Source organism: Alosa pseudoharengus, unplaced genomic scaffold (genome assembly GCF_046254945.1).
Source record: "Alosa pseudoharengus isolate Yale_2024_CS ecotype anadromous, Long Island Sound unplaced genomic scaffold, YU_APseudo_1.1 YU_APseudo_1.1_scf_22, whole genome shotgun sequence".
NCBI classification, from domain to species: Eukaryota; Metazoa; Chordata; class Actinopteri; order Clupeiformes; family Clupeidae; genus Alosa; species Alosa pseudoharengus.
In genome coordinates, this window is record NW_027468680.1 from 5,132,643 (window position 1) to 5,160,485 (window position 27,843).

At 40.6% G+C, this 27,843-nt stretch overlaps 1 protein-coding gene and 1 pseudogene across 1 annotated transcript; both read right to left on the reverse strand.

Moving 5' to 3' along the window:
- Positions 1-2,100: 2,100 nt before the first annotated feature.
- LOC143139513 (uncharacterized) lies at positions 2,101-14,494 on the reverse strand (annotated as a pseudogene).
- An 8,483-nt stretch (positions 14,495-22,977) lies between these two features.
- LOC143139514 (uncharacterized) lies at positions 22,978-24,232 on the reverse strand. The gene is made up of 3 exons (XM_076300098.1): positions 24,206-24,232; positions 23,685-23,814; positions 22,978-23,603 (listed from the first exon to the last, which is right to left on the reverse strand). Exons 1-3 carry the CDS (start codon positions 24,230-24,232, stop codon positions 22,978-22,980), a joined length of 783 nt encoding a protein of 260 aa, XP_076156213.1.
- Between the last annotated feature and the right edge of the window lie 3,611 nt (positions 24,233-27,843).

The window sequence follows — 27,843 nt, forward strand, 5'->3', positions numbered from 1 at the left end:
AACCATTGAAACGATTTTGGAAACATTATTTTAAGGTACAAAAAAACTCTTTGGTGTTGCTTTAATGTAGCTGGCTAGACCATGTCATTGCCACACACACAAGTGGGCAAAATTGGAAATGTGTCATAGAGTGACAATGCATTGGTTGATTTGGTTAAAAAGTCACAGGATAGGTTATTGGATATTATTGTATTGATGCTATTCATAAATAATGAGCTGTAAAGTAATTCAGACTTCTACAATTTTACAATTTTAAAGGATATCGACTAATTATCGTTATCGTCAAAATCACAAAAAATATCGAGATATAATTTTTTGTCCATACCGCCCACCCCTACTTCAGTGTCCCGCCGGCGGGACTGTTACCCCCCTCCCCCAAACATTCTAAATCAATTGCATGCACCATATTGCTATGTAGCATAGTAATGTTATACCATTTGAAAGCTTTGACTCTTGGGAATCCAAAAATGACAAATTTTCTCCATGTACAATCTGTATAGTGCTTTACATTCTCAGATTAATCTTATTATGTCTCAATTAAATTTGATCCAAAATGCCCCCTCCCCCTCCTCCGCTTTTGGTGCTACCCTGACCTCTGGCTGCAGTGTAGCTGCAGCACAATAAGTAGATGCAACATATTGGGTACTGAAATATTCACAAGAATCCATAGAAATCGAAACTTCGTGTTGTATTATCCAATATTAGTTGGACAGATGTATAGTCTATCTTATACACACTCATTGAACCAACAAAGTAAATGCAAAAATAGAGATTTTTTGAAATTAATTCCATATTTTGTGTAGTCAGTCTATAATAGAACACCTGACATACAATCTAAATAGTTCACAAGAAACCTCAGAGTGTTACCTTTCATTTGAGACCAGGATTATGCTTCTACACAAAGGGGTTCATGTCCAGTAAGCATTTGATTGTCAGTATGCATTTTGGATAACCAAAAGTCCTATGGGGACTTTCCATAGGCATTTTACAAAACGCATTATCATTGGCAAATAATGGTCTGAAGCACGTATACTTTCATTCTATATTGATCTACTTTTGCACACAGCTTCACAAGACCTGGTGCTAGGGCTCAGTTGTGTTTCTACGTGATATCAAGTGACCTAGAGGGCTGAAATGTGGTCAGTTCAGAGATGCTTGTAATGTCAAACTATTCTAGCCTAACTCTGTGCCAGTACATCACACACATTATTTTGACTGTTTCCTACAAAAACTACAGGTTCTCAACTTTCTATAGAGGTCAAACATTTGATGGTAGGTCCCAAACGAGGTGGGAACAATGCCCTTATAAGTAGGCACAGTGCAATTTCAGGCAAAAACTTGAAATTTGTACACAGAGTTTACTAAAAGAGAGGTTTTGAACAACTCACTTGTTTTTTCTGCTCGCTGCCATCTTGCAATCTTTTTTTTTTTAGTAAACTATGTGTACACGAACAATGTTCTTAATGCTCGAGTTCATATGTAGAGATACTGATGATGCTTCGATCAATGTTTCAAGTTATGTCGAGCCTTCTTAGTGTTTGAAAAATAGCGATTTTGAGGCGGCCATGTAGCCTACTAAACTAAAGTTTGACTCGGGTACGTTCGTAGCCTATTTCAAATGACAAAATCTATTAGTTTAGCTGACGATATAACATCCTACTCCACTGTGACTTTGTTCGTGACACTCCTGTTAATAGGCTAAACTAGAAAGAGATGAAATCACTCACACCAACCTTATTTGCGCCTTTTATTCACATTTGCTCAAAGATTTCATAAGTATAAGCCCTTTTCGCTCCCTACGTTGATGTATTCCAAGTAATCTGCTTCAGGGGCGGGGACGTAGTAATTGAAACACCGTGCCTGGGTAACGTAATCACTCTCAGGAACGCCCTCTGTTCGCTGGTTGGTTCGGCTGCCCAACCTCCTAAGTAAACGAGCGCGAATCAACCTATTCCAGATGGAGTACTGTAGGAAAAAGAAATCGACTGGAAGTACGTAGGCAGGCCGAGGCCAGGCTAGTGTTAAACAACCAGCTAAAACAAAATTAGTTCATATAGAAAAAAATATTTTTCCTCTAAAAACCACTCTGCCGATGTATTTTCAGTTTAGACTTTGGACTAAAGACCTTGGATGGATCCTTTGATGGATCTTGAGAGCAGCCTTCCGAACAAAGGCTTTCCCACACTGAGAACATTGATGTGGCTTTTCTCCAGTATGGGTCATCTGATGATTCTTGAGATGAGATATTTGAACAAAGCTTTTTCCACAATGAGAACACTGATGTGGCTTTTCTCCAGTATGGGTCATCTGGTGATTCTTGAGATCAGACTTCCGAATAAAGGCCTTTCCACACTGAGAACATTTATGTGGTTTTTCTCCAGTATGGATCATCTGATGCTCTTTGAGGTGACCTATTCGAGCAAAGGCTTTCCCACACTGAGAACATTGATGTGGCTTTTCTCCAGTATGGATCCTTTGATGATACTTGAGAACAGATTTTCGGGCAAAGGCTTTTCCACACAGAGAACACTGTGGCTTTTCTTCTGTATGGATAATCTGATGCTGACTGAGATTACATTTTCGAGCAAAGGTTTGTCCACATTGAGAACACTGATATGGTTTTTCTCCAGTATGGATCCTCTGATGTGTCTTGAGATCAGACTTCTCAATGAAGGCTTTCCCACACTGAAAACAATCACATGCCTCTCCATCTGTATGTGTGCTCTGATGGGCAGTGAGCTCTGAATGTGCTGTGAATCTCTCTCCACATGTAGTACACTCGTACAACATTTGTTTTGTGTGTATTTGCTGATATGCAACAGCAGGGAGTTCATCAAGCGTTCCCAAACACTGGAATTCATGCGGTTTCTCTCTAGTTGTCTGGCACCACGATTGTTGTTCCTCCGATTTCACTCTGTTGTTAGCATGGATCATTTGAATGTGTCCTGCAACATTAGAAATAAAGAAACTCAAGATTTTTACAATGTCTCAATCTGGCGCTGTTGATATTAGTATCACTTTGTAATTATTATCATGCTTTTAAATCTGTTTACAATCTCACCTTTTGGAAAATGATCCGTGTGATCATTTCCTATTAAATCATATATTTCTTTCTTTTTAATATCCTTAGGTGGTGACATTAATATTTCAGTCTGAGGTCCATGATCCAGTCCCGGCTCTTCTTTCGGTTTCTGAGTTTTAAACAAAAACTCTGCCACGAAATCATCAACCACTTCATCTTCTCTCTCACTCTTCACTGGCATGGTCAGCTGTGACAGTATAAAACCTGACATTTCAAGCTTCAGTACAGCTCAGCTTCAGCAGTTTAGCAAAAGTTACTCCTAGAAATGACTTCTGTAAACTGTTCTCTCTGTGTGGTGTTTATATATTACTCCTGTCTGACCCATTAGCCTCCTGGATTCAAACCTAACCAATCAGCTGTAGGGGCTGGTACGTACAATCAGAATAACAAAGGATTGTGGGAGGGGCTTCCATTTGAAGGGTCGTTACGTCTGATGGTCCACAGGTGCGCATGGCCATAACTCAAATAGCACACACTCCACAAAGGAGGGCAGGTGGGGGTGGGGTGGAGGTGTGAACTGGTTGTGGGGGTGGGATGGTCAACTGGAGAAAAGTTCTATTCCACCTGAATGCTTCTCATAATGTATTTCCATATGTGTGTTTCTTTGTACTTACATTATATAAGTTTCCCAGGTAGTACATACTCTAATTTTGTATAACTATGAGGATAGAGTGCGATATGAATAGAAAACATTTAGATACAAGTAGATATAAAATGCCTTTAGCTTGAACATTACATCTTGAGGTAGGCAAATAGTATTATCACTGCACCATAATCTCAGACAATGTCCGTGCTTATAATGAAACTCCACTTGTTTCCATCCAAATACAAACCCTAGGTTGTTGGTATAGACCGGGGTTTAATTAATTATTTAGTTCTCTAAGTCTTGGCATTTTTCTTTTCCATTTTAACTGAGTGTGGCAGAAGATCTTTGGTAGAATTTTTGTTTTCAAATGTTTAAAAACATAGAGGTTTATTTTAGTCAGAAAAGCCACTTAAAAAGTATAGGAAAGCAGCATTTTGAAACTAATTGTGAGACTATCCCTTTTTCATTAAATCTTATATTGCTTTCTTTATAATTATGTGCATTATTTCTTATACATACCCATGCATTCATATTTGCACACACTTTACATTTAGCAACACTACGTGGTAACCAGGAAAACATACAGACTTTATTGCATAGTTAGTTCAATGGTACATATAACCAGCAATGTCAAGACCCTTCTCAATAGGAAAAAGATGGCGTTCAGAGAGGGGGACATGGCAGAGCTGAGGCGCGTACAGGGGAACTCAAAGTCAAGCTGAAAGAGGCTAAGGAAGACTACAGAAGGAAGGTGGAACAGAAGTTGCAGGAGAACAACATGAAGGAGGTATGGGACGGTATGAACACCATCACTGACCTTGAGAAGAGCAGCAGCTCTGTGGAGGGAGTTCTGGACAGGGCGAACCAGCTGAACCACTTCTACAACAGGTTTGACTGCCCTGCTCCAGCTCGAATGGCAGTGGTCCACCACCCCCTGCTGACTCAGACACTGCTCTTGCTTGCTTGCCTGCCCAACCCACACCTCCCCCCTCACACCAGTGCAACACTCACCCCCATCATCTCAGGCTATCGCAACCATCCCCCACATGGTGACAATGGCTTCAGTCAACAGCCATCAGTCTCCAGCCAATGTGACAATGGCTTCAGTCAACAGCCATCAGCCTTGATTTCTCAAGTGCCTTTAACACCATCCAACCCCTCAGAATGAGAGACAAGCTCTTGCAGATGGGTGTGGACACTTAGCCTCGTGAGACCATCCTGATCTCGCGAGCTTCAGGGTTTCACTCGCAGATCAGTCTGGATACTTTCCGTTAAAGAAAATTTGGAGCAGTTCACCAAACGAACGTCCAATCAGCATTGGCTTTGAGGCGGGTTGAGGTGTGACGCAACGAACAACATGACGGCATCCACAGAGATGAGCATAGCTATCGCGCAAGTTTTATTCAAATTAGAAAGTATTCCTGGGTAAACTGTGAAGCTATGAGTCTCAGCCATGCAGCTGGGAGGAATGAACGACACAGACATCCTCCACGGCTGATTCCAGTTCATAATGGAGGAATATATTATCTTCAGAAGTGTAGGGCCTACCGTGAAAACTTGATGGGAATTGTCGTTGATTAGGTTAATAAATGGTAAGTTAAAACATCTTAACGTTTGTCACGTTACCTAACTTAATTGTATGTTAAACGGCATTAGAAGAATACTTTGTTCATCTAATTGGTTGATTTGGCCCGTCGATAACCAATAAAGGTGGTGATAGACAGATGGTTTATCCAATCAGCTAACCAGTATGTCCGCCCCTTCCCAAAAGTTCCCAGATGGATATGCGGAGCAAATCCATCTGGCGGAGTCAGGTTAGTGGACACTCACCTGGATCACAGATTACCTGACCGAGCGGCCACAGTTCGTGAGACTGAAGAACTGTCTCTCTGACACTGTGATCAGCAGCACCGGAGCTCCACAGGGAACTGTGCTCTCCCCAGTCCTGTTTACCCTGTACACATCTGACTTCTGTTACAACACCGAGTCATGCCACATGCAGAAGTTCTCTGATGATACTGCAATTGTGGGGTGTATCAGGGATGAACAAGAGGAGGAGTACAGGAGCCTGGTGGAGGACTTTGTGCAATGGTGCAAACTCAACCATCTTCAACTCAACACTTCAAAGACCAAGGAGATGGTGGTGGATTTCTTTGCATTAAGCTCCTCAGGATGTTTTACCAGTCTGTTGTTGCCAGCGTCCTCTTCCATGCTGTGGTATGCTGGGGAGAAAGCACAAAGAAGAAGGATGCTGGGCGACTAGATAGGCTGATAAGGAAAGCTGGCTCTGTCGTGGGAGCCGAACTGGAGTGCATCACTTCAATATCAGACAAAAGAACCCTGAACAAACTGTTCAGCATCTTGGACAATGAATGTCATCCACTCCATAGCACTATTGTAAAGCAGAAGAGCCTGATCAGCTGGAGACTTCGCTCACTGTCATGCACAACTGATAGACTGAGGAAGTCATTTGTCCTCAGGGCCATTGAACTGTTTAACGCTTCACTTAAGGGTAGAGGAGAGATAGACTGCTCTGCATAGTCTGTTTACATGCTATATTAGCACATTTGCACAACCCCTCCCTCCCTCCTGGACTGTGGCCGTACTTGATGCTTAATACCTTATACTCAATACTTGACCAATGGCTGTAACCCTTTTACCTCAACTTATTCTTGCACTGACATAGTTATAGTGGATGGAATCCACCATCTTGAAATCTCCTGGCTTCTTATTATTATAGTGGATGGAATCCACCATCTTGAAATCTCCTGGCTTCTTCTTATTATAACCTTTTCTTTTTACCTTTTCAAGAATGAATGCGACTCTAACCGCTTAACGTACAGACATGTTGAAATAACCGTTCTGAAGGTCTGGAGTGGGGCAAGAGAGTTATTATTTCAGATTTTTTTTAAAGGTTTATACTTTTTGAGAAATAAGGTATTAAACATTTTAAAATGCTCATTTCCCCCCCATAGACTTGAATGGCTGTGATGTCATAATGGCCTAAAGCCAGCTGCGCTCGTTAAGCTCCCAGAGTAGTTCCCGGGCTAATCAGAACACTGGCACAGGTGTCACCTGTGAATCCAACTGTCTCAGCTTCTAATGCATACAATCTGGTGGTCCCTAAAACTACACATCCTGTTTAAGTGTTTCTCGTGTGTCAAAATAAAGGTCACAGCCATATCTCATGCTTTGTGCATTATATCTCCAGAACCGCTTGACCAAGGGCGTCGTAGTGGGGGGACAAGTGTGAATAAATTACCCGGGCCCCAAGTGGGGGGAGGGCACCTAAGGAGTTGAATTTTATTTTCCTTAATAATAAATAATTTCCTTAATTTAAAGATCTTAATACATTTTATTAACTAATATAGATGCAAATATTTCGGGTAAATGCATCAGTTGATTGATGTATTAAATTGTGTCCAAGCCAACATTGTTTGAGGGCAGGCACCCTCTCCCTTGCACGAAATGGTTCAGTCCGCCTTCCCCTGCTAGGCGCATTTTTGAAGTAACGTTCATTCTGCCGAAGCGGCAATTCAGACGGTCACGGTGTGAAGATGTCTAAGAAAGTCTAAGAAAGCTAAATCCGGTTCCCAGAAAAGAAAAGAGAGGCAAGAAAGAGAGAAAAAAAGAAATGAGGGAAAACAAGTGTTAACAGCCTTCTTTCCCAAGAAAGGTGAGCCCAATGTGAAAGCAATAGTCTACAAATTAAATGAACTCCTGAAGGTTACAAAACACTTCAATACCACCGCGAATCCGCGATTATCAGTGCTTAAACAGCATTAACACAAAATTAGAAATAACATGATGCCTGATTTATAGCTACCACAACATTTCAATAGCCTACTAGCTCGAAAATTATTATGAGCTAATAGCTTAACTTAGTAGGCTCAATGTTATATAGGTTCATGAGGAAAGGCTGTCAAATTAGTAGCAAAGCTAACTTGTGAAACGCATCACACTCAGTTTCAGAAACTGTCACAGAGGGTGATGCAGTAGCAGCAGACCTCTCACCATCTGATGTGGACTTGAGACAAGGTGAGCCTATAGTTTAAAATGAAATCACACGAAAGGCTATACTGCAATGTATATTTAGCAACACTGTCATGCTCTGTCTTTCACTGTAGTCTAGTCTAATTAGAATAGACCATTTTTTTGCCACAACCATCAGAAAAATAAAATGTTCTTATGTTTTTATGAAGCAAATTGAAAAATGAAATTTGAGGAAATTTTACACAGAATATTTAAATATTAAGCATGTTCAGTCACATCCATAAGGCTACATTGGAATTGCCTGCTATGCTCCTTTATAGATAGCTGTTCTCTTCAGCCAAAAGTGTTCAATTTGTATAGATAGCTGTTCTCTCAGCCAAAAGTGTTTTCATTCATTTCATGTTCTAGCTTTTAAACATTCTTCAGAACAGAAATTCAGTGAAGTCTTGGGTAATAAGATTATTTTCTGTTATACAGTACATATAAGAGTTGTTAATTCAATGTGTGATTAGATAGTAGTTAGTTGTGAACCTCATGCTTCATGCTTACAGCCAGTGGTTGGTTGGTTGGGGGGGGGGGGGCCCATGGCCACCACTTGTGCATAGGGCCCAGAATTTGGTGCTACGCCCCTGCGCTTGACGCATATGCTTCAAATTTGGACTGGACTCAAAGATGAAGTGAGTTGATGTTGGAGGTCAAAGGTCAAGTCCATGAATACTCTGAGCGCGATATATCAAGAATGCCTTGACATACATGCCTGAAATTTGATATGAGTGTTTGTATGGACTCAATGATGAAGTGAATTGATGTTGGAGGTCAAAGGTCAAATGTCAAGGTCAAAAACACCTTGAGTGTTATATCTCAAGAATGCCTTGACACACAAGTTTTTTTTGTAAGAGGGTTTGTATGAACTCAAAGATTAAGTGATTCAATGTTTTTTTTTTTCCAGGAATCTCCCCACCAACATTAACCCTTAGAACCCGATTGACGCAAAGTGCGTCAAAAAACACACCCTTTCTTCTTCTGTTACATTGCTCCGGAACTGTTCATCGCAGCGAGATGAAACCTTTATTGCGTGACAGAGCAGAAGTGGGGCTTTCCAGAGAGACTACACACTTGTCTGTACGATCAAGTATGAAAATTTAAAAAAAATCATGAAATTAAATCAAATTGCTGTACTTCTCTGCGTTCACCTGGGCAACCATTACTTTCGTTTGAATTACTCGCGAACCCGTGATCGCATCGATATGGCAAGCATATCAGATGAAAGAGGGGACACAGGGCTATCCATTGGTACCATGTTTATCGATCTTCCTGGCTTATAAAAACAGACGAAGTGACTGCAAAATAATAACGTCATGTACACAAACCAACGCTGCACACCCATTACTCTCGTTTGGATTACTCGCGGACCCGTGCCACGCATGTCAGATGAAAGAGGACACTCAGAGCTATCATTTGATACCAAGTACATCCTTCTGGGTTATAAAACAGACGAAGTGACAGCAAAATAATAACTTCATATAGCTGGACTTACCCCACGTTTTTGTCTGTTCTTGTGGCAAGGCATGTTTATAATCCAACGCTATCGTGTGTTTCTCTATGACAAAGCATGTTCATAATCCGGTTTTGAGATCCTAGTAAATTCCTGCATGGCATCCCAATTTGTTCAACAAAGAAACACCTTTTTTGCCTTTACTTTGTTCATGGCAATCCAGTAGAAAGTTGAGAATCATTACACCATAGGCAAGCAGGCTAAGACGCAACCTCGGGTCAAGTCAGGTCAGATCAGTTCGTGTCACAGATATGGAGCGCAGAAAAGGTCATTTTTCATCACTAAATAAAAAATGCCATTTATTTCCGTAAATCACACACCACATATTTCTGTAAATTGCTCAGCCCCAGAGTATCCCTCCAACATGGCAATTATATTGCCAGATTCAGGACAGTCGGCCCTACACACACATGAAATGCACGTAGAGCTATGAGCTTGCTGTGGTGAGATACATGTCGAAATATAAGACTTTTTATAATACGCTTTTTATATTTTAATTCTTTAAAAATCAAAATAAAATCAATGCTAGTACTAATACATGAAATCTGATCTGGATAGCCTAGACTCTGCTGAAAAAAACAATATATAACATGTGTGTGTGGCACTTACAATGACCAGAATAAATCCTTTTGAATAAAGGTAGTGAAAATGCCCTAAAAACAGCTTAGGGTTCTAAGGGTTAAGCCAGCAGCTTTCCATCCACTATTGTAATTCCTCTGGTATTACATTTCTAGTTTTGTTATATTATCTTGTCTACATTATACATTATTCTCTTTTATGTCCATATTACTATCCCCACCCTTTCAACTGTATATTGCATCTTGCTTGTGTCTGGAGGGGTCCAGGACCATGGCACCCTTGACAGGGACAACAAGGAAGCGATCATCCTCAGCTGCACTCTGAATTACAGGCTCAGTCCCTACCCTGTCATGCTTGATTATCCTTAAGCACACTTTGTTGGTATTTGATTTAGTTTTTATAGTATATTTAGTATTTAGTATTTTAGTATAATGTTTATCTTCTACTGTCTCTATTGTACAGTGGAGTTTTCTTGTATGTATATCACTTTTTTCTGCTGTAAGTGCATGTTGTGTGTGATGTCTGTATGCTACTGAGACCTTGAATTTCCCCTTGGGGATCAATAAAGTATCTATCTATCTATCTATCTATCTATCTATCTATCTATCTATCAATCATACATGTGTGGTTGAGTGCACTCAAGTTATCAGTTGTGTTCTGTTACTTAAGCTATCAGTTTAAGTTTGTTATTTACCGTTTTTCATTTGATTTACCATGTATCATGTTCGCGGCGTTTCGGTTTGAGTGCGGCCGACTCTCCAGGAGTTGTACGCGTCAATGTTGGGTCCGGGTGTACTTCCTGACTGGCAAGACGGTGCGGCACGTTCCTCTGATTTAAATTCTCTATGGCCACTTCCATTTCACGTCTTTGCAATGGGGGAAAGGAGGAGCCTTTTGTGCTTATTTCTTTTGTGCTAACCCATGTCAGTGCAGTGGTCACAATCTTCATCCACAAGCAAATGGCAGGTAAACCTATAGTTTATAGGCCTGAACGTCATATTCACGAAATTTCTGTTAACTAACAAACTGACGGTTGTATGTGTTCACTGAACCAAGATTATGAAAATAAAACACAACTTTTCAATCTAAAACTTAATCTGAAAAGATATTAGTGCCGACACCTTTCAGAATTCTTCACTTTCTGCTGACGAAAAAACGAATGTCCGCCATGTTTTTTGTGCACGTGAGCAACGTCTTTTTGTTGTTATGTCACAGGGTGTGAATAGCTCAGCTGTGTGGCCAAGGCTATTCGTACCAGGGGTGTAAATAGACACTCCGAAATAAAAATGTGTTTTAAACACCAACACCATTAAGAGAGCATCCAAAAATAGAAGTGGCCTATGACCTATCCATTCGACCTTAAGGACATTCTGAAAAAGCCAAAGCCCTATCGTCGGTGCACATTTGGAAAACTTAAGTGATTCTGACCTGCCAGTTGGTGAAACTACACTTTAATGATCCTCGTGGGTTTGTGTCCAGGATAACGAATGAAGTTGCACAGGAATGCTTTAGCGCAAGACAAACTTGCGCTAAAGCAACCGACAGCTTGACCGATATGCTCTGCGACTCCAAAAACTCCCAGTCAGAGAGCGTGTGTATGTAGCCTATTAAAAAACTATTTGGTAACACTTTATTTGATGGGTAGGTTCATAACACATTCATAGCAGCTGTCATAAACTGCACATAAAGCATTCATGACTGTTTCATGAGACATGACTCAACATTCATACCAAACCTTTCATGAATGTGGAAGACAGAACGACGACAGCATGTCAAAATAAAAGTCCAACATCGTATTTGTGTAACCTGGATACCATTAATTTAATCTCTCCAGCCTTTGTAAATATTTCATGAATATCTTATGAAGTCTACATCGAATGTCACTTCACTATACAAGTATGCATTCAGCTGACCCGTATTTGTGTAACCTGGAACGGTTGGACATTCCCAGTAGCAAAAGATGAGAAATCATGTGCAAAGGTTACATCATAAAACAAATTATGTTGTATGGGACAGCACATTTTGAAACAACATGTCAGATGTTTCTGATAACGACCCTTCAGAGAAATATAGCAAAATACCCCCTCGTCCTGACCAGAGCCGGACAGTAACGGAGTACATTTACTTGAGTACAGTACTTGAGGGATCTGTACTTGAGTACTCATGACTTTACTCAAGTCCATTTGAGAGGCAAATATTGTACTCTTTAAACCCTCAATTTGTTGTTTCCCTCTCAAACGTGATTGGATTGTACAGGCGCCACTGATTGGGACAGCCTATCAGCAATCACCTTCAGCTTTCCGCCAAAGTCAACTCCATGGTCAGATTTAGATAAGAGAAAAACCATGGACGAAACAATGGATGAAGATGTGTTGGCTTTTTGTAATTAAATAATACAGACTCAAAAGAATTCCAAACAACGTAGATGAATACTGCAGATGATGGCTTTAATGCATCCCAGAGCATTGGTTCGCAAAGCAAGCTGCTTCTGACTTTCTGTACATGGTTCTTATACCTTCTCATGTCGTCATAATTAGGCTACCCCTGCTATTTCACCATATGGACCTTAGACAATTTACAGAATATGTTTTCATAAAACTACTGCGTAATAATAAGAATAATAAGAATATCTTTTCATAAAGCTACATAACTAAATAAAACGACCACAAAGAGGCAGCAGGTCCATCCCGGGAATGTGCCAACCTGTGGCCCCACCTCGCCAGACTACAGTATTTCAATTTTCTGAACAAGTTAATGATAGTTTTCGCTTCAAGTGTTTCAATTACAAAATAGTATTTTGTATTTGAAATACGTATTTTAAATACATGTATTAGAAATACTGCCCATCCCTGGCAACATGGTAAAAAGATGAAAATGACTTGATTTTACTTCCAATTCATTTTACATTCTCCAAGGTATTAACATTAACATTTTTCATAACTCCATGTAGGACGTTTCTGTACATAAATGTAAGCACTGTGGCAGTAGTAATGCAATATTTAGAAAATGTAGGCTACTCATGTACTCTTGATACTCAAGTACTTTTAAAAACAAGTACTTCAGTACTTTTACTTAAGTAGACATCTGACTGTTGTACTTTTACTTGTACTTGAGTAAAATTTAGCAAAGGGTATCTGTACTTTTACTCAAGTAATGAAGCTGTTTACTCTGTCCGCCTCTGTTCCTGACATATTAGGATTATTACCTAACCAAACAAGATGCACAAGCTAATTGAATGCAAATGAGAATGAAAAGGAGGAAATTCCATATGTATGATCTCTATTCACAGATTTGAAGGTCCACAAGTGGACCTGGTCATAACTACACTGCTGAAACTCCACAAAGAAGGGGAGCTGGGGTTGGGGTGGAGGTGTGAACTTCACACTTTATGGTGATGGGATGGGTAACTGAAGAAAACTTCCATTCCTTCTGAAAGCTTCCTAATCTGAATTTGTGTTTGCGTGTTTGTAGGTTTTTAGGACTTGAGAGCTGCTTGATCAAGATGTATGAAAGACTTTGACTTTGACTTGCTATTCATGACTTGATACTTGACTTAAACTTGAATCAAATGACTTCAGTTTTTTTCTTCATAGATATTGAGGAGTTAATGTACAATTTTAGAAAATCTGGGTTCTGTTGCATGCGTCATGTGAGCAAACCTGTCACCAACTTATGCGACAGACCAGCAACAACCCTCACGAACATTACCCATGGTTTTACTATGGCAGAATAACCATAGATTTGTGGGTAACCAGGACCATGTTTTTTTTTTTCATGGGTAACCATGATAACCATGGTTTATCACTATAGTTGATATAAGCATCATGCCCCACAAGGGGTGCTGCTAGAAAATGTGGGCTCTCTGGGAGCTCCCTCTCAGTGCTGGGCCCTTAGAATCGGCCTGAAACAAACAGCTAAAACAAAATTAGTTCATTTAGAAAAAAAATTTTGCTCTAAACACCACTATGCAGATGTCTTTTCAGTTTAGACTTTGGACTAAAGACCTTGTATGGATCCTTTGATGCTTATTGAGATCAGACTTCCGAATAAAGGCTTTTCCACATTGAGAACATTGATGTGGCTTTTCTCCAGTATGGATCATCTGATGATTCTTGAGATGAGATATTTGAACAAAGCTTTTTCCACACTGAGAACACTGATGTGGTTTTTCTCCAGTATTGATCATCTGATGATGCTTGAGATGAGATATTCGAGCAAAGACTTTTCCACATTGAGAACATTGATGTGGCTTTTCCCCAGTACGTATCATCTGGTGTCTCTTGAGATCAGACTTCTAAATAAAGGCTTTCCCACACTGAGAACATTGATGTGGCTTTTCTCCAGTATGGATCCTCTGGTGTGGCTTTTCTCCAGTATGGATCCTCTGGTGTATCTTGAGAAAAGACTTCTGAATGAAGGCTTTCCCACACTGAGAACATTGATGTGGCTTTTCTCCAGTATGTATCATCTGGTGTCTCTTGAGGTCATACTTCAAAATAAAAGCTTTCCCACACTGATAACACTGATATGTTTTTTCTCCAGTATGGATCCTCTGGTGCATCTTGAGATCAGACTTCTCAATGAATGCTTTCCCACACTGAAAACAATGACATGCCTCTCCATCTGTATGTGTGCTCTGATGGGCAGTGAGCTCTGAATGTGCTCTGAATCTCTCTCCACATGTTGTATCATACAACATTTGTCCTGTGCGTATTTGCTGACATGAAACAGCAGGGAGTTCATCAAACGTCCCCAAACACTGGAATTCATGCTGTTTCTCTCTAGTTGTCTGGCACCACGATTGTTGTTCTTCAGATTTCACTCTGTTGTTAGCATGGATCATTTGAATGTCTCCTGCAACATTAGAAACTAGATGTACCGCAGAGCGGTACAAAATATGACCGCCGCCCATTCCAGCACATTTTTTCCACAAAAAGAAATCACGCTGAAAGGCCTATATGATTCTAACTGTCTCACTACATTGCATTATCCACACTCAATTCTTGGTATCTGCTAGACAACAAGTACCAAAACATGATTAGTTCATAGATTTCACATGTAAAATTAATTTTATACAACCCCACCTCCATCTTGCCTGTTCATAATTCTGAGAAATTCTTGATTGTTTGTGTTATGTTTATGTTATGTGTGTGGGTGTGTGTGTGTGTGTGGGTGTGTGTGTGTGTGTGTGTGTGTGTGCGTGTGCCTGTGTATGTGCCTGTGCATGCAAGCGTACATATGTCTACTGTGTGAGTATGTGTCATACGTATGATTACTGTGAATGTATGTGTGTGTGTGTGTGTGTGTGTATCTGTTTGTGCACATGTGTGCACATGAAATGGGTTAACATGACCCCTGGAGGCAAACATACGGAAAAAAATGGTCATCCTAGGCCCTACAGTTCTCAAGATATTCACAGAGAACTGTGTCTGCCCTACCCTCCTTTCGGGGGGTCCAGTCCAGCGGGGGGGCTACAGATCAAAACGAAAAATGACGGTTCCATGCTATCCATGTGGGGGTACATGCCCACCAAGTTTGGTGTACCCCGGTCTTTCAGTGTCCCGGGAATCCTTGTTGGTGTACGTCACTAAATGAACACATAAATTATTTTATTGTAAGGCCCCCCATGAACGAAAGTACACAAAACTTGGCATGCATTCGGAGGGTGTCATAATGATCCTACACTTTTAATTTCGTGCAGTTTTGACCTTGTCAGCCAGAGATATTGTGATGAAAACACCTAATTTTTTGCTTTTTAATTTTTAACTAGGTGGCGCTATACATGAAATAAGTGGTAATGGGATGGGTTGACATGCCCCCTTAAGACCAACATACATAAAAAAGGTGGACCTCCTAGGTCCTACGGTTCTCGAGATATTCACAGAAAACTGTCTCCGGCCACCTACAGGCCAGTTGGTGTATAGTAACAAATTAATTTATTGTGTGGCCCCCCATGAACGGAATTCCACAAAATTTGGCGTGCATACAGAGGGTGTCATAATGATCCTACACTTCCAATTTCGTGCAGTTTTGACTATGTTAGGGCACAGATACCTGTGATTACAACACCTCATTTTTACTTTTTTGTGTTTAACTAGGTGGCGCTATACATGAAATGAGTGGTTATGGAATGGGTTGACATGGCCCCTTGAGATCAACATACAAAAAAAATGGTCCTACTAAACCCTAAGGTTTTCGAGATATTCACAGAAAACTGTGTCTGCCCTAACCTCCTTTCGGGGGGTCCAGTCCAGCGGGGGGGGCTACAGATCAAAACGAAAAACGATGATTCCATGCTATCCATGTGGGGTTACATGCCCACCAAGTTTCGTGTACCCCGGTCTTTCAGTGTCCCGGGACTCATTGACGGAAATTTGGGCATGCGGAAAAAAAATAAAAATAAAAATAAATAAATAAAAAATTCTGACTAAACCTATATGACCGCCGCTTCGCTGCACGGCGGTCATAATAAAGAAACTGAAGGGTTTCACAATGTTGATATTAGTGTCACTTTGTAATAATTGTGATTCTTTTAAATGATAATACAAACTGTTTAGGATCTCACCTTTTGGAAAATGATCTGCGTGGTCATTTTCTGTTAAATCAGACATTTCTTCCTTTTTAATATCCTCAAGTGGTGACATTAATATTTCAGTCCGAGTTCCATGATCCAGTCCAGGCTCTTCTTTCTGTTTCTTAGTTTTAAACAAAAACTCTGCTACGAAATCATCAACTTCTTCATCTTCTCTCTCACTCTTCACTGGCATGGTCAGCTGTGACGGTATGAAACCTGACATTTCAAGCTTCAGTTCAGCTCAGCTTCAGCGATTTAGGAAAAGTTGCTTCTAGAAATGACTTCTGTAAACTGTTCCCTCTGTGTGGTGTTTATATATAACTCATGTCTGACCCATTAGCCTCCTGGATTTCCATCTAACCAATCAGCTGTAGGGGCTGGTATGTCAATCAGAATAACAAAGGATTGTGGGAGGGCCTTCCATTTGAAGGGTCGTTACGTCTGATGGTCCACAGGTGCGCATGGCCATAACTCAAATAGCACACACTCCACAAAGGAGGGCAGGTGGGGGTCACCTGTGGACCATCAAATTCAGATTTGATGGTCCACAGGTGGACCTGGTCATAACTACACTGCTAAAACTCCACAAAGAAGGGGAGCTGGGGTTGGGGTGGAGGTGTGAACTTCACAGTTTATGGTGATGGGATGGGTAACTGAAGAAAACTTCCATTCCTTCTGAAATCTTCCTAATCTGAATTTGTGTTTGTATGTTTTTAGGACTTGAGAGCTGCTTGATCAAGATGTATAAAAGACTTGACTTTGACTTTCTATTCATGACTTGATACTTGACTTAAACTTGACTCAATTGACTTGAAATTACTTGAGTTTTTTTCCTCATAGATATTGAGGAGTTAATGTACAATTTTAGAAAATCTGAGTGCTGTTGCATGCGTCATGTGAGCAAACCTGTCACCAACTGATGCGACAGACCAGCAACAACCCTCACGGAAATTAGCCATGGTTTTACTATGACCCTTACAGAAATTAACCATGGTTTTACTATGACTCTTACATAAATTAACCATTGTTTTACTATGACAGAATAACCATGGATTTGTGGGTAACCATGACCATGTTTTTTGTTTTCATGGGTAACCATGATAACCATGGTTTATCACTATAGTTGATATAAGCATCATGCCCCGCATGAGGTGCTGCTAGAAAATGTGGACTCTCTGGGAGCTCCTTCTTAGTGCTGGGCCCTTAGAATCGGCCGAAACCAGTTAATCTTCAGTGTCCCACCGGCGGGACGGTTACCCCCCAACCCCTACCTCCCCCAACATTCTAAATCAATTGTAATGTTAGGGTTGGGCGAATGAAGCCCCATGAGGCTTTGGAAGTTTCTTCCTGATTGTATCGTAAGTGTTTCGAAGTGTCAAAGCATCGAATACAAAACAGTGACATCTGGTGGTTAGCAGACATAACGGCGGCTCTCATTAGCGATTAAACAATCACAGACACTGGTAAAAAAAAGCGGAGAGACAACATGTTCTGTTCCCTTGTGAGTAAAAACTATTAGGCCTACAGTCATTGGAATAAACATTATAGTTTTGATATGCTTCTAAGAATTCGAATTGAAAATGTAATGTGCTTGGTTTTAAATAATGCTATGTTTCCGTGAAAACCTTAAAATGGCCTTGGGAGGGTCGTAGCGTGTTCGTATACCGCGCGCGCGACCACGGTTCAAATCCTGCCATGTTCATAATTGCCATGAGTTAGCATTAGGCCTATTTGATATTGCATGCTTCTCTATAGTGGTTGTGTTTAAGACTTCATTTGATGTTTTGCAAAATAACGTAGGCTAATTGCTGCAGATAACCACAGCAGTGTCAGATAACAGAAAACATATAAAGGGCATTGTGAAAACATGGGGCATTGTGTACAGTGGGGATTGTGAAGTGCTTGTGTAGGGCTACAATTTTAGAAGGGTGCTTGTGCAACAAAACATATGTGTTGGGGACTTTAAAGGTTTATCGAACCCGTAACGCTTTAGGGGTTTGATACAAGCACTGGTGCCCCTGTGTCAAATGTCCGATTTAAACTTTTCAGTGACGTCCGAAGCTTCGTACGTCATCAGTCACGTGACCTTACAACTTTGATACGCGCTCCGATACATTGTGCCGAAGCAGATTGCTTCGCGGAAGTGATACGAGCTTCGGTGCCTCGGTGTCAGACTTCCCATCCCTAGTATATGTTGCACCATATTGCTATGTAGCATAGTAATGTTATACCATAGGTGCCAACTCTCACGCATTGGCCGTGAGACACACGCATTTTATTAATTTCACACGCTCACACGCCACACCCCCGATTTCTCACGCTGAAGTGTCAACCCGGTCGGTCAGATGCCTGAAAAATGAGTTTAGCCTATCTATAGATCTACCTGTTGAGCCACGATTATGCTTTCAGAGACGGTGAGAGGGTTCAAGAGCACCCCCTGTCTGTGGAATTTTCTAAATTTTCTCTCATTTGCGATGCTACTTCAGAAGCCATCCCAGGCGCATCCCCCCCCCCCCATTTCCCCGGTATGCTTTGAGTATTATTGAGTATTTTTCACGCTGAAGTGTCAACCTGGTAGGTCAAATACCTGGCAGATGAGGTTCAACTAAACTAAACCTATACATATGATATCACACATCATGTGAACGTGCGGAATCTAAGCTTTCCAATGATATTAGCGCCAAGTTGCTGTGATAAATGGTTCGCGAGAGAATTAACATTGAACCGACGTGCAATTTAGGCTAATCATATTTGCATTTACCCATTACTCTCGGTTTAATATTTCACTAACCCTTCACACAACACGTGTAAAACCCTATTTCACAATAAACAGCAAACCTACCGAATACGAGGATATAAAGCATGCCTCTGTGAAATAAGTGGTTCCTGAGTAATCCAGTTTTGAAATTGCAACACATTTCTATATAGCCTCATTGGGGCGAAATTATAATGTATTCTAATGTTAACTATTTGTCAGTAGGCCTACATACATTTTTGTAAATTGCTCAGCCATAGATTATCCCACTATCATGGTTCTTATATTGTCAGGTTCCAGCCAATCCCATTACAGATAAATGAATATATTTATATTGGCATGCTTCCTAGTGACATTAATGCAAAAATATGAAGAAAATCAAATAACGAGACACAAATATTGATATAAAGCCTGACATAAGCCATATGCAAACATTCACATCATGCAGATATGGGTACATCCTGAAAAAGGAATAGCATGTAGGCTATAGGCTATGGCCATTACAATGACCAATATATTATCTTAAATAAACTAGCTGAATAACACAGGTGACCACTTCTGCATAATTTCATGGAGTGCTGAAATGTACACACATTTCTGAACTGTGAAATGTAGCATATGTTTTTGTGGTTGTGAACTTATTGCAATATCACCATAACTATTCCACCTGTGTGTGCATGGTTATAATTCTGAAGTGCAAAATAGCTTAGGCTACAGCACAAATATTTCCATAAAAATAAGCAAGTCTGACCTCTGAATTTATTTTGAAAGTGCATCTGATTGATGCAAAATATACAAACATTTCTTAAATTCTTACAAAACACCCACCCACTCTTTAAAATTGTTAGTTTGGACCCCCCACCCCCACTTTTGCCGTGTGAAATACCAGTGCTGTTTTCAGCATCTGTTTAGTGCTTCATTGTCATTTTCATTGGATTCTCCCATTTTCGCGTAAATCGCTCATAAACTTTTTTTTTTTTGCTACACGCATTCTCCCATTCCGCTTCTGTCACACACACAGTGACAAGCGCCAAATCCCCCGCAGTGTTGAAGAGATCAGTCGTCCCCCTCACTTTTGATAAGGTAAAAAGCCTTATAGGTATGCCAAATAAATAATAACCTATAGGTTTACGCTAGGCTATGTAAAACTCCCCATTAACAGCATCACGTCACTAACCACAGCTAAGACTGCACAATCTCTATTCACTCTGTTGGATATCTGAAGCCAGTTTGTCTACTTAGATACTGTAAATCCTCAAATTATGGCCGGGGTCTTAAGACAAAGTACAGGCCTTTAGGGGCAGGATTGTATTCGAGACAGCCCTTTATTTCTTATGCAAGTTTTATTTTGAGACATGCGTTTCTTGGAGCGGCATACTGGTAGGCCTTCTAAAGCATGACATTTTCGGTTTAGTTTGATATTTAATTTACTTTTGGACTGTTTGATTATATTGTTAAATGTTGGGACTGATGGGCACTGAAATCTGGGGAGGTATTTGATGATCACTATTACGTTCCATGTGTCGGGATTTCAAACAAACCATCCGCGGTGCTGTAATGGAAACCTTATTGCGTAGCCAAGTAGCCTATTGAGTTATTTTTAAATTATGCATGATTTACTTTTTATTAATTTCGTAGGCTGGCTTTATTTTGTTATATAGAAGTATCTAAATAACCTGTTAAAATGTACCAGAATTCAGGAAATTGCATCTAGTCCAAAAAAAAATTTCTGGGGGAGGACCCCCATACCGCCCGCTTAAATGTCCCACCCACTTTCACAATGCCTCCGACACCCATGGTCCTAGTAGTAGGCTAGATCCCTTTGATACCAATGTTCATATAACTCTGGGACCCTGGTCCCAGGGATGGATTACTGCACGGGCCTTCCGGGCCCAGACCCAGGGGCCCAAGGTGTCAGGGGGCCCTGAAGCCCAAGCCTTTGCATGGAATCATTGCCTCAATATCAACACATCAGGATGTAGGCTATGAATCTGATTGAATTTAGTATTGCCCATCCCCAAAATGCACCAGAATACAGGAAATCACATTAAACTAATTAAAAAAATTCTGGGGGAGTACCCCCAAACCCCCCTTCCACAAATACGACAATTAGTGGGGAGCCCTTAATACATCTGGGCCCGAAAGCTCATAATCCGTCCATGCCTGGTCCCTACACCTGAGAACCACTGATGTGCGTTTTTTTACTGTACAGTATAATGCTGAATGAGCCAAACAAAAATGTATACAGCAAAATTTTGGTTGGCCCCACCAAATCTCACTCCAAGGTTTTTTGAAAAGTTGGCAGCCCTGGTTATACACCATTTGAAAGCTTTGACTCTTGGGAATCCAAAAATGACAACTTTTTTCATGAACAATCTGTATAGTGCTTTACATTCTCAGATTAATCTTATTATGTCTCAATTAAATTTCATTCAAAATCCCCCCTCCCCCTCCTCCGCTTTTGGTGCTACCCTGACTATGGCTGCAGCACAATAAGTAGATGCAACATATTGGGTACTGAAACATTCACAAGAATCCATAGAAATTGAATTCTTCATGTTGTATTTTCCAATATTAGTTGTACAGATGTATAGTCTCTTATACACACTCATTGAACCAACAAAGTAAATGCAAAAATAGAGACTTCATTTGTAATTATTCCATATTTGTGTAATCAGTCTATATCAGAACACCTGACATACAATCTAAATAGTCCACAAGAAAACCTCAAAGTGTTACCTTTCATTTGAGACCAGGATTATGCTTCTACACAAAGCATAATCACACAGCTTCACAAGACCTGGTGCTAGGGCTCAGTTGTGTTTCTAAGTTATATCAAGTGACCTAGGGCTGAAATGTGGTCAGTTCAGAGATGCTTGTAATCCGGCAAAAAGAAAAAACTATATTCTAGCCTCTGTAACTCTGTGCCAGTACATCACACACGTTATTTTGACTGTTTCCTACGAAAACTACAGGTTCTCAACTTTCTATAGAGGTCAAACATTTGATGGTAGGCCCCAAAAGAGGTGGGAACAATGCCCTTATAAGTAGGCACAGTGCAATTTCAGGCAAAAACTTGAAATTTGTACACAGAGTTTACTAAAAGAGAGGTTTTGAACAACTCACTTGTTTTTTCTGCTCGCTGCCATCTTGCAAGGAGCAAGTTGTCCAAAATCTTTCTTTTTAGTAAACTATGTGTACACGAACAATGTTCTTAATGCTCGAGTTCATATGTAGAGACACTGATGATGCTTCGATCAAAGTTTTAAGTTATGTCGAGCCTTCTTAGTGTTTGGAAAATAGCGATTTTGACGCGACCATGTAGCCTACAAAACTAAAGTTTGACTCTGGTATGTTCGTAGCCTATTTCAAGTGACAAAATCTATGAGTTTAGCTGACGATATAACATCCTACTCCACTGTGACTTTGTTCGTGACACTCCTATTAATAGGCTAAACTAGAAAGAGATGAAATAACTCACACCAACCTTATTTGCGCCTTTTATTCACATTTGCTCAAAGATTTCAGAAGTATAAGACCTTTTCGCTCCCTACGTTGATGTATTCCAAGTGATCTGGTTCGGGGGCTGGGACGTAGTAATTGAAACACCATGCCTGGGTAACGCAATCGCTCTCAGGGACGCCCTCTGTTCGCTGGTTGGTTCGGCTGCCCAACCTCCGAAGTAAACAAGCGCGAATCAACCTATTCCAGACGGAGTACTGTAGGAAAAAGAAATCGACCGGAAGTACGTGGGCAGGCCGAGGCCAGGCTAGTGTTAAACAACCAGCTAAAACAAAATTAGTTCATATAGAAAAAATATTTTTGCTCTAAACACCACTCTGCCGATGTATTTTCAGTTTAGACTTTGGACTAAAGACCTTGGATGGATCCTTTGATGGATCTTGAGAGCAGACTTCCGAATAAAGGCTTTACCACACTGAGAACATTGATGTGGCTTTTCTCCCGTATGGATCCTTTGATGATTCTTGAGATGAGATATTTGAACAAAGCTTTTTCCACACTGAGAACACTGATGTGGCTTTTCTCCAGTATGGGTCATCTGGTGATTCTTGAGATCAGACTTCCGAATAAAGGCTTTTCCACAGTGAGAACATTGATGTGGTTTTTCTCCAGTATGGCTCATCTGATGATACTTGAGATGAGACATTCGAGCAAAGGCTTTTCCACATTGAGAACACTGATATGGCTTTTCTCCAGTATGGATCATCTGATGCTGATTGAGCTTAGATATATCACCAAAGGTTTTTCCACATTGAGAACACTGATGTGGTTTTTCTCCAGTATGGATCCTCTGGTGTGTTCTGAGATTACATTTTTGACTAAATGCCTTTCCACATTGAGAACACTGATATGGTTTTTCTCCAGTATGGATCCTCTGATGATCCTTGAGATGAGATATTCCAGCAAAGTTTTTTCCACATTGAGAACACTGATGTGGCTTTTGTCCAGTATGGATCCACTGATGATACTTGAGATCAGATTTTCGAGCAAAGGTTTTTCCACACAGAGAACACTGTGGCTTTTCTTCTGTATGGATAATCTGATGCTGTTTGAGATTACATAATCGAGCAAAGGTTTGTCCACATTGAGAACACTGATATGTTTTTTCTCCAGTATGGATCCTCTGGTGTATCTTGAGAGCAGACTTCCGAGAAAAGGCTTTCCCACACTGAAAACAATGACATGCATTTCCATCAGTATGTGTGCTCTGGTGGGCAGTGAGCTCTGAATGTGCTCTGAATCTCTCTCCACATGTAGTACACTCGTACAACATTTGTCCTGTGTGTATTTGCTGATATGCAACAGCAGGGAGTTCATCAAACGTCCCCAAACACTGGAATTCATGCTGTTTCTCTCTAGTTGTCTGGCACCACGATTGTTGTTCCTCAGATTTCACTCTGCTATTGTTACTGCTGTTGTTAGCATGGATCATTTGAATGTCTCCTGCAACATTAAAAATAAAGAAACTCAACATTTCCACAATGTCTCTATCAGGCGCTGTTGATATTAGTATCACTTTGTAATTATTATCATGCTTTTAAATCTGTTTACAATCTCACCTTTTGGAAAATGATCTGTGTGATCATTATTAATATCCTCAGGTGGTGACATTAATATTTCAGTCTGAGTTCCATGATCCAGTCCAGGCTCTTGTTTCGGTTTCTGAGTTTTGAACAAAAATTCTGCTACGAAATCATCAACTTCTTCATCTTCTATCTCACTCTTCACTGGCATGGTCAGATGTGACGGTATGAAACCTGACATTTCAAGCTTCAGTTCAGCTTCAGCAGTTTAGGAAAAGTTGCTTCTAGAAATGACTTCTGTAAACTGTTTCCTGTGTGGTGTTTATATATTACTCCTGTCTGACCCATTAGCTTCATGGATTCAAACCTAACCAATCAGCTGTTGGGGCTGGAATGTCAATCAGAATAACAAAGGATTGTGGGAGGGCCTTCCATTTGAAGGGTCGTTACGTCTGATGGTCCACAGGTGCGCATGGCCATAACTCAAATAGCACACACTCCACAAAGGAGGGCAGGTGGGGGTGGGGTGGAGGTGTGAACAGGTTGTGGGGGTGGGATGGTCAACTGAAGAAAACTTCTATTCCACCTGAATGCTTCTCATAATGTATTTCCATATGTGTGTTTCTTTGTACTTACATTATATAAGTTTCCCAGGTAGTATGTACTCTAATTGTGTATAACTATGAGGATAGAGTATGATATAAACAGAAAACATTTAGATACAAGTAGATATAAAATGACTTTAGCTTGAACATTACATCTTGAGGTAGGCAAATAGTATTATCACTGCACCATAATCTCAGACAATGTCCGTGCTTATAATGAAACTCCACTCGTTTCCATCCAAATACAAACCCTAGGTTGTTGGTATAGACCGGGGTTTAATTAATTATTTAGTTCTCTAAGTCTTGGCATTTTTCTTTTCCATTTTAACTGAGTGTGGCAGAAGATCTTTGGTAGAATTTTTGTTTACAAATGTTTAAAAACATAGAGGTTTATTTTAGGCAGAAAAGCCACTTAAAAAGTATAGGAAAGCACATTTTGAAACAAATTGTTAGACTATCCCTTTTCCATTAAATCTTATATTGCTTTCTTTATAATTATGTGCATTATTTCTTATACATATCCATGCATTCATATTTACACACACTTTACATTTAGCAACACTACGTGGTAACCAGTAAAAACACAATACATAGACTTCCAACTTCATACAACATACAGACTTTATTGCTTAGTTAGTTCAATGGTACATATAACCAGCAATGTCAAGACCCTTCTGAATAGGAAAAAGATGGCGTTCAGAGAGGGGGACATGGCAGAGCTGAGGCGCGTACAGGGGAACTCAAAGTCAAGCTGAAAGAGGCTAAGGAAGACTACAGAAGGAAGGTGGAACAGAAGTTGCAGGAGAACAACATGAAGGAGGTATGGGACGGTATGAACACCATCACTGACCTTGAGAAGAGCAGCAGCTCTGTGGAGGGAGTTCTGGACAGGGCGAACCAGCTGAACCACTTCTACAACAGGTTTGACTGCCCTGCTCCAGCTCGAATGGCAGTGGTCCACCACCCCCTGCTGACTCAGACACTGCTCTTGCTTGCTTGCCTGCCCAACCCACACCTCCCCCCTCACACCAGTGCAACACTCACCCCCATCATCTCAGGCTATCGCAACCATCCCCCACATGGTGACAATGGCTTCAGTCAACAGCCATCAGCCTCCAGCCACCCCCCCTGCTCCCCCCATCATAACGGCTGATCAGGTCCATGGACAGCTGAAGAAACTTCGACCTAGGAAGGCAGCCGGGCCGGACAGGCTGTGTCCAAGGCTGCTCAAGATCTGTGCTGCTGAACTGGGGGAGCCACTGAAGCACATTTACAATCTGAGTCTCCGTCTCGGACAAGTACCAACACTGTGGAAGACATCATGTACAGTGTTGGGAGTAATGCGTTACAAAAGTAATGTAATTACTGTAATATATTGCTGTTTGCGGTAACGCGGTAATGTAAGGCATTACAAAAAAAAATGTGGGTAATATTTACTCGGTACAAACTTCAGTAACGCGCGTTACAATGCAGTTTAACCCAAAATTAGGTGCTTGTTTTGTTTTGATACATATTCGCAAACACCACGCGAGAACAACAGAGGAGAAAAAATCCGCGCAAAATAGTAGAACGTTATCTCCTGATACTGGTTGAATATGACTGTGGCTGCAGCAGACTCGCAGGCGGACTCTATTTGCTGGATGGACATAAGCCTACGCTCATTATTTTCAGCTTGTCAGAGACAAGGCTATGAAGAACATAATAGTTAGTGCACTTTGTGTGCGAAACCGAAAGATCTCTCAGCTCGCGAAATAGCACAAGTAAATTAATGAAACATCTAAAGTAGTGCCACGCTAATCTTTTTGATTCTTGATAAAACACAAACTATGCTGTTGTGCATGCCAGCTTTGTGCTGTGAACTTGAATTGAAGAGAATAAAGGGATAGAAATGCAGAAAAAGATTGTGTAGCCTGGCAGTGCCACCGCTCCCACCACGCACATCACGCACTTTGCGTTGGGCACCAAAGGACAGAGGGGGCACCCAAATGTAACCAATGAATAGTAGCTTTACTGCAAACTGCGTTTCACTCTTCATCAATAACGTTTACAATGTCAAAATGCACTAACACGATGTTACATGCAAGTTTGATACCTTTTGGGTTCTCTCAATCACCACGTAGTAGCCTACTAGAATTGGTGGGTCTTCAATCATTCGTTTTCCAAGCATTTAGGCTACATGAAGCACATGATATGCTGAGTCGACTGAAACGCATTCCATTCAGATAGCTAGGTGGATACCAGGCTCATAATTCACTTGTATTCACGAAATGTGAAGCAACATGTCATATACTTCCATTTCCAAAGCAATGAAGGTTGCTTAAAACAACTTAACATTGTGCATATTATTGTTAATATTGTGCTATCAATGTAACTCAAACAAATAAGGCTTGTAAACAAGAGCTAGCAAAAGGGCATTATGACAACGTAAAGATCAATGCTCTTAAAGTGACAGTGCACCATTTATAAGTAAAACAGCATTTCTTCAGAAATTAATGTTTAAAAATACACAGTAATGGTCTGTAAATAATAAGCCTTTTATTTTACTTTAGGTGTTTAAGTTATCATTTAAATGTCACTCACTCAAAGCCACTCACTTAGGGCACTGAAATGGCCAGCAGGCCACCATCTTGACATGTCTTTATTAAAGGAACCGTATGTAAAAAAATTATTTCAATTAATCATAAAATTGCCCTGATATGTCACTAGACATTAAGAAATCATGTTCATTTCAAATACTTATATCACTGACAACAGTAGTCTGGCCAGGATATTGTCATTTAAAAAGTGAAGTTGCAGCCCTCAACTGATGTTGATGTTGTCATGTTGTGTTTTGGCCTAATGCGCCACCCTCCACCTATCTACTAATCACAAAGTCAGTAGTGTTTCGTCATCCGGTTGCCAACTCTGCCAGTCAGAGGGGAGGGGAAGGGGATACACCGCTCTACAGTAATTTGAAAGTGACTGTAGTACCCGTTTTGGCCACAATCTTACATACGGTTCCTTTAAGCTTTGATTTACAATATAGTAGGCTCTCTATTGATTTTAATGAGTAGGCCTAGGCCTTAAAGT

Bases quoted from the DNA above. Each gene is read 5' to 3' on its own strand.
- LOC143139514 (XM_076300098.1), bottom strand. From the start codon at position 24,232: ATGATCACACAGATCATTTTCCAAAAG. The intron at 23,815-24,205 runs GTGAGATTGTAA...CATTGTTTTCAG, and splicing joins CACAGATCATTTTCCAAAAG to TGTGGGAAAGCCTTTTCTCG. The intron at 23,604-23,684 runs TTATCCATACAG...AGTATCATCAGT, and splicing joins TAATCTCAAACAGCATCAGA to GGATCCATACTGGACAAAAG.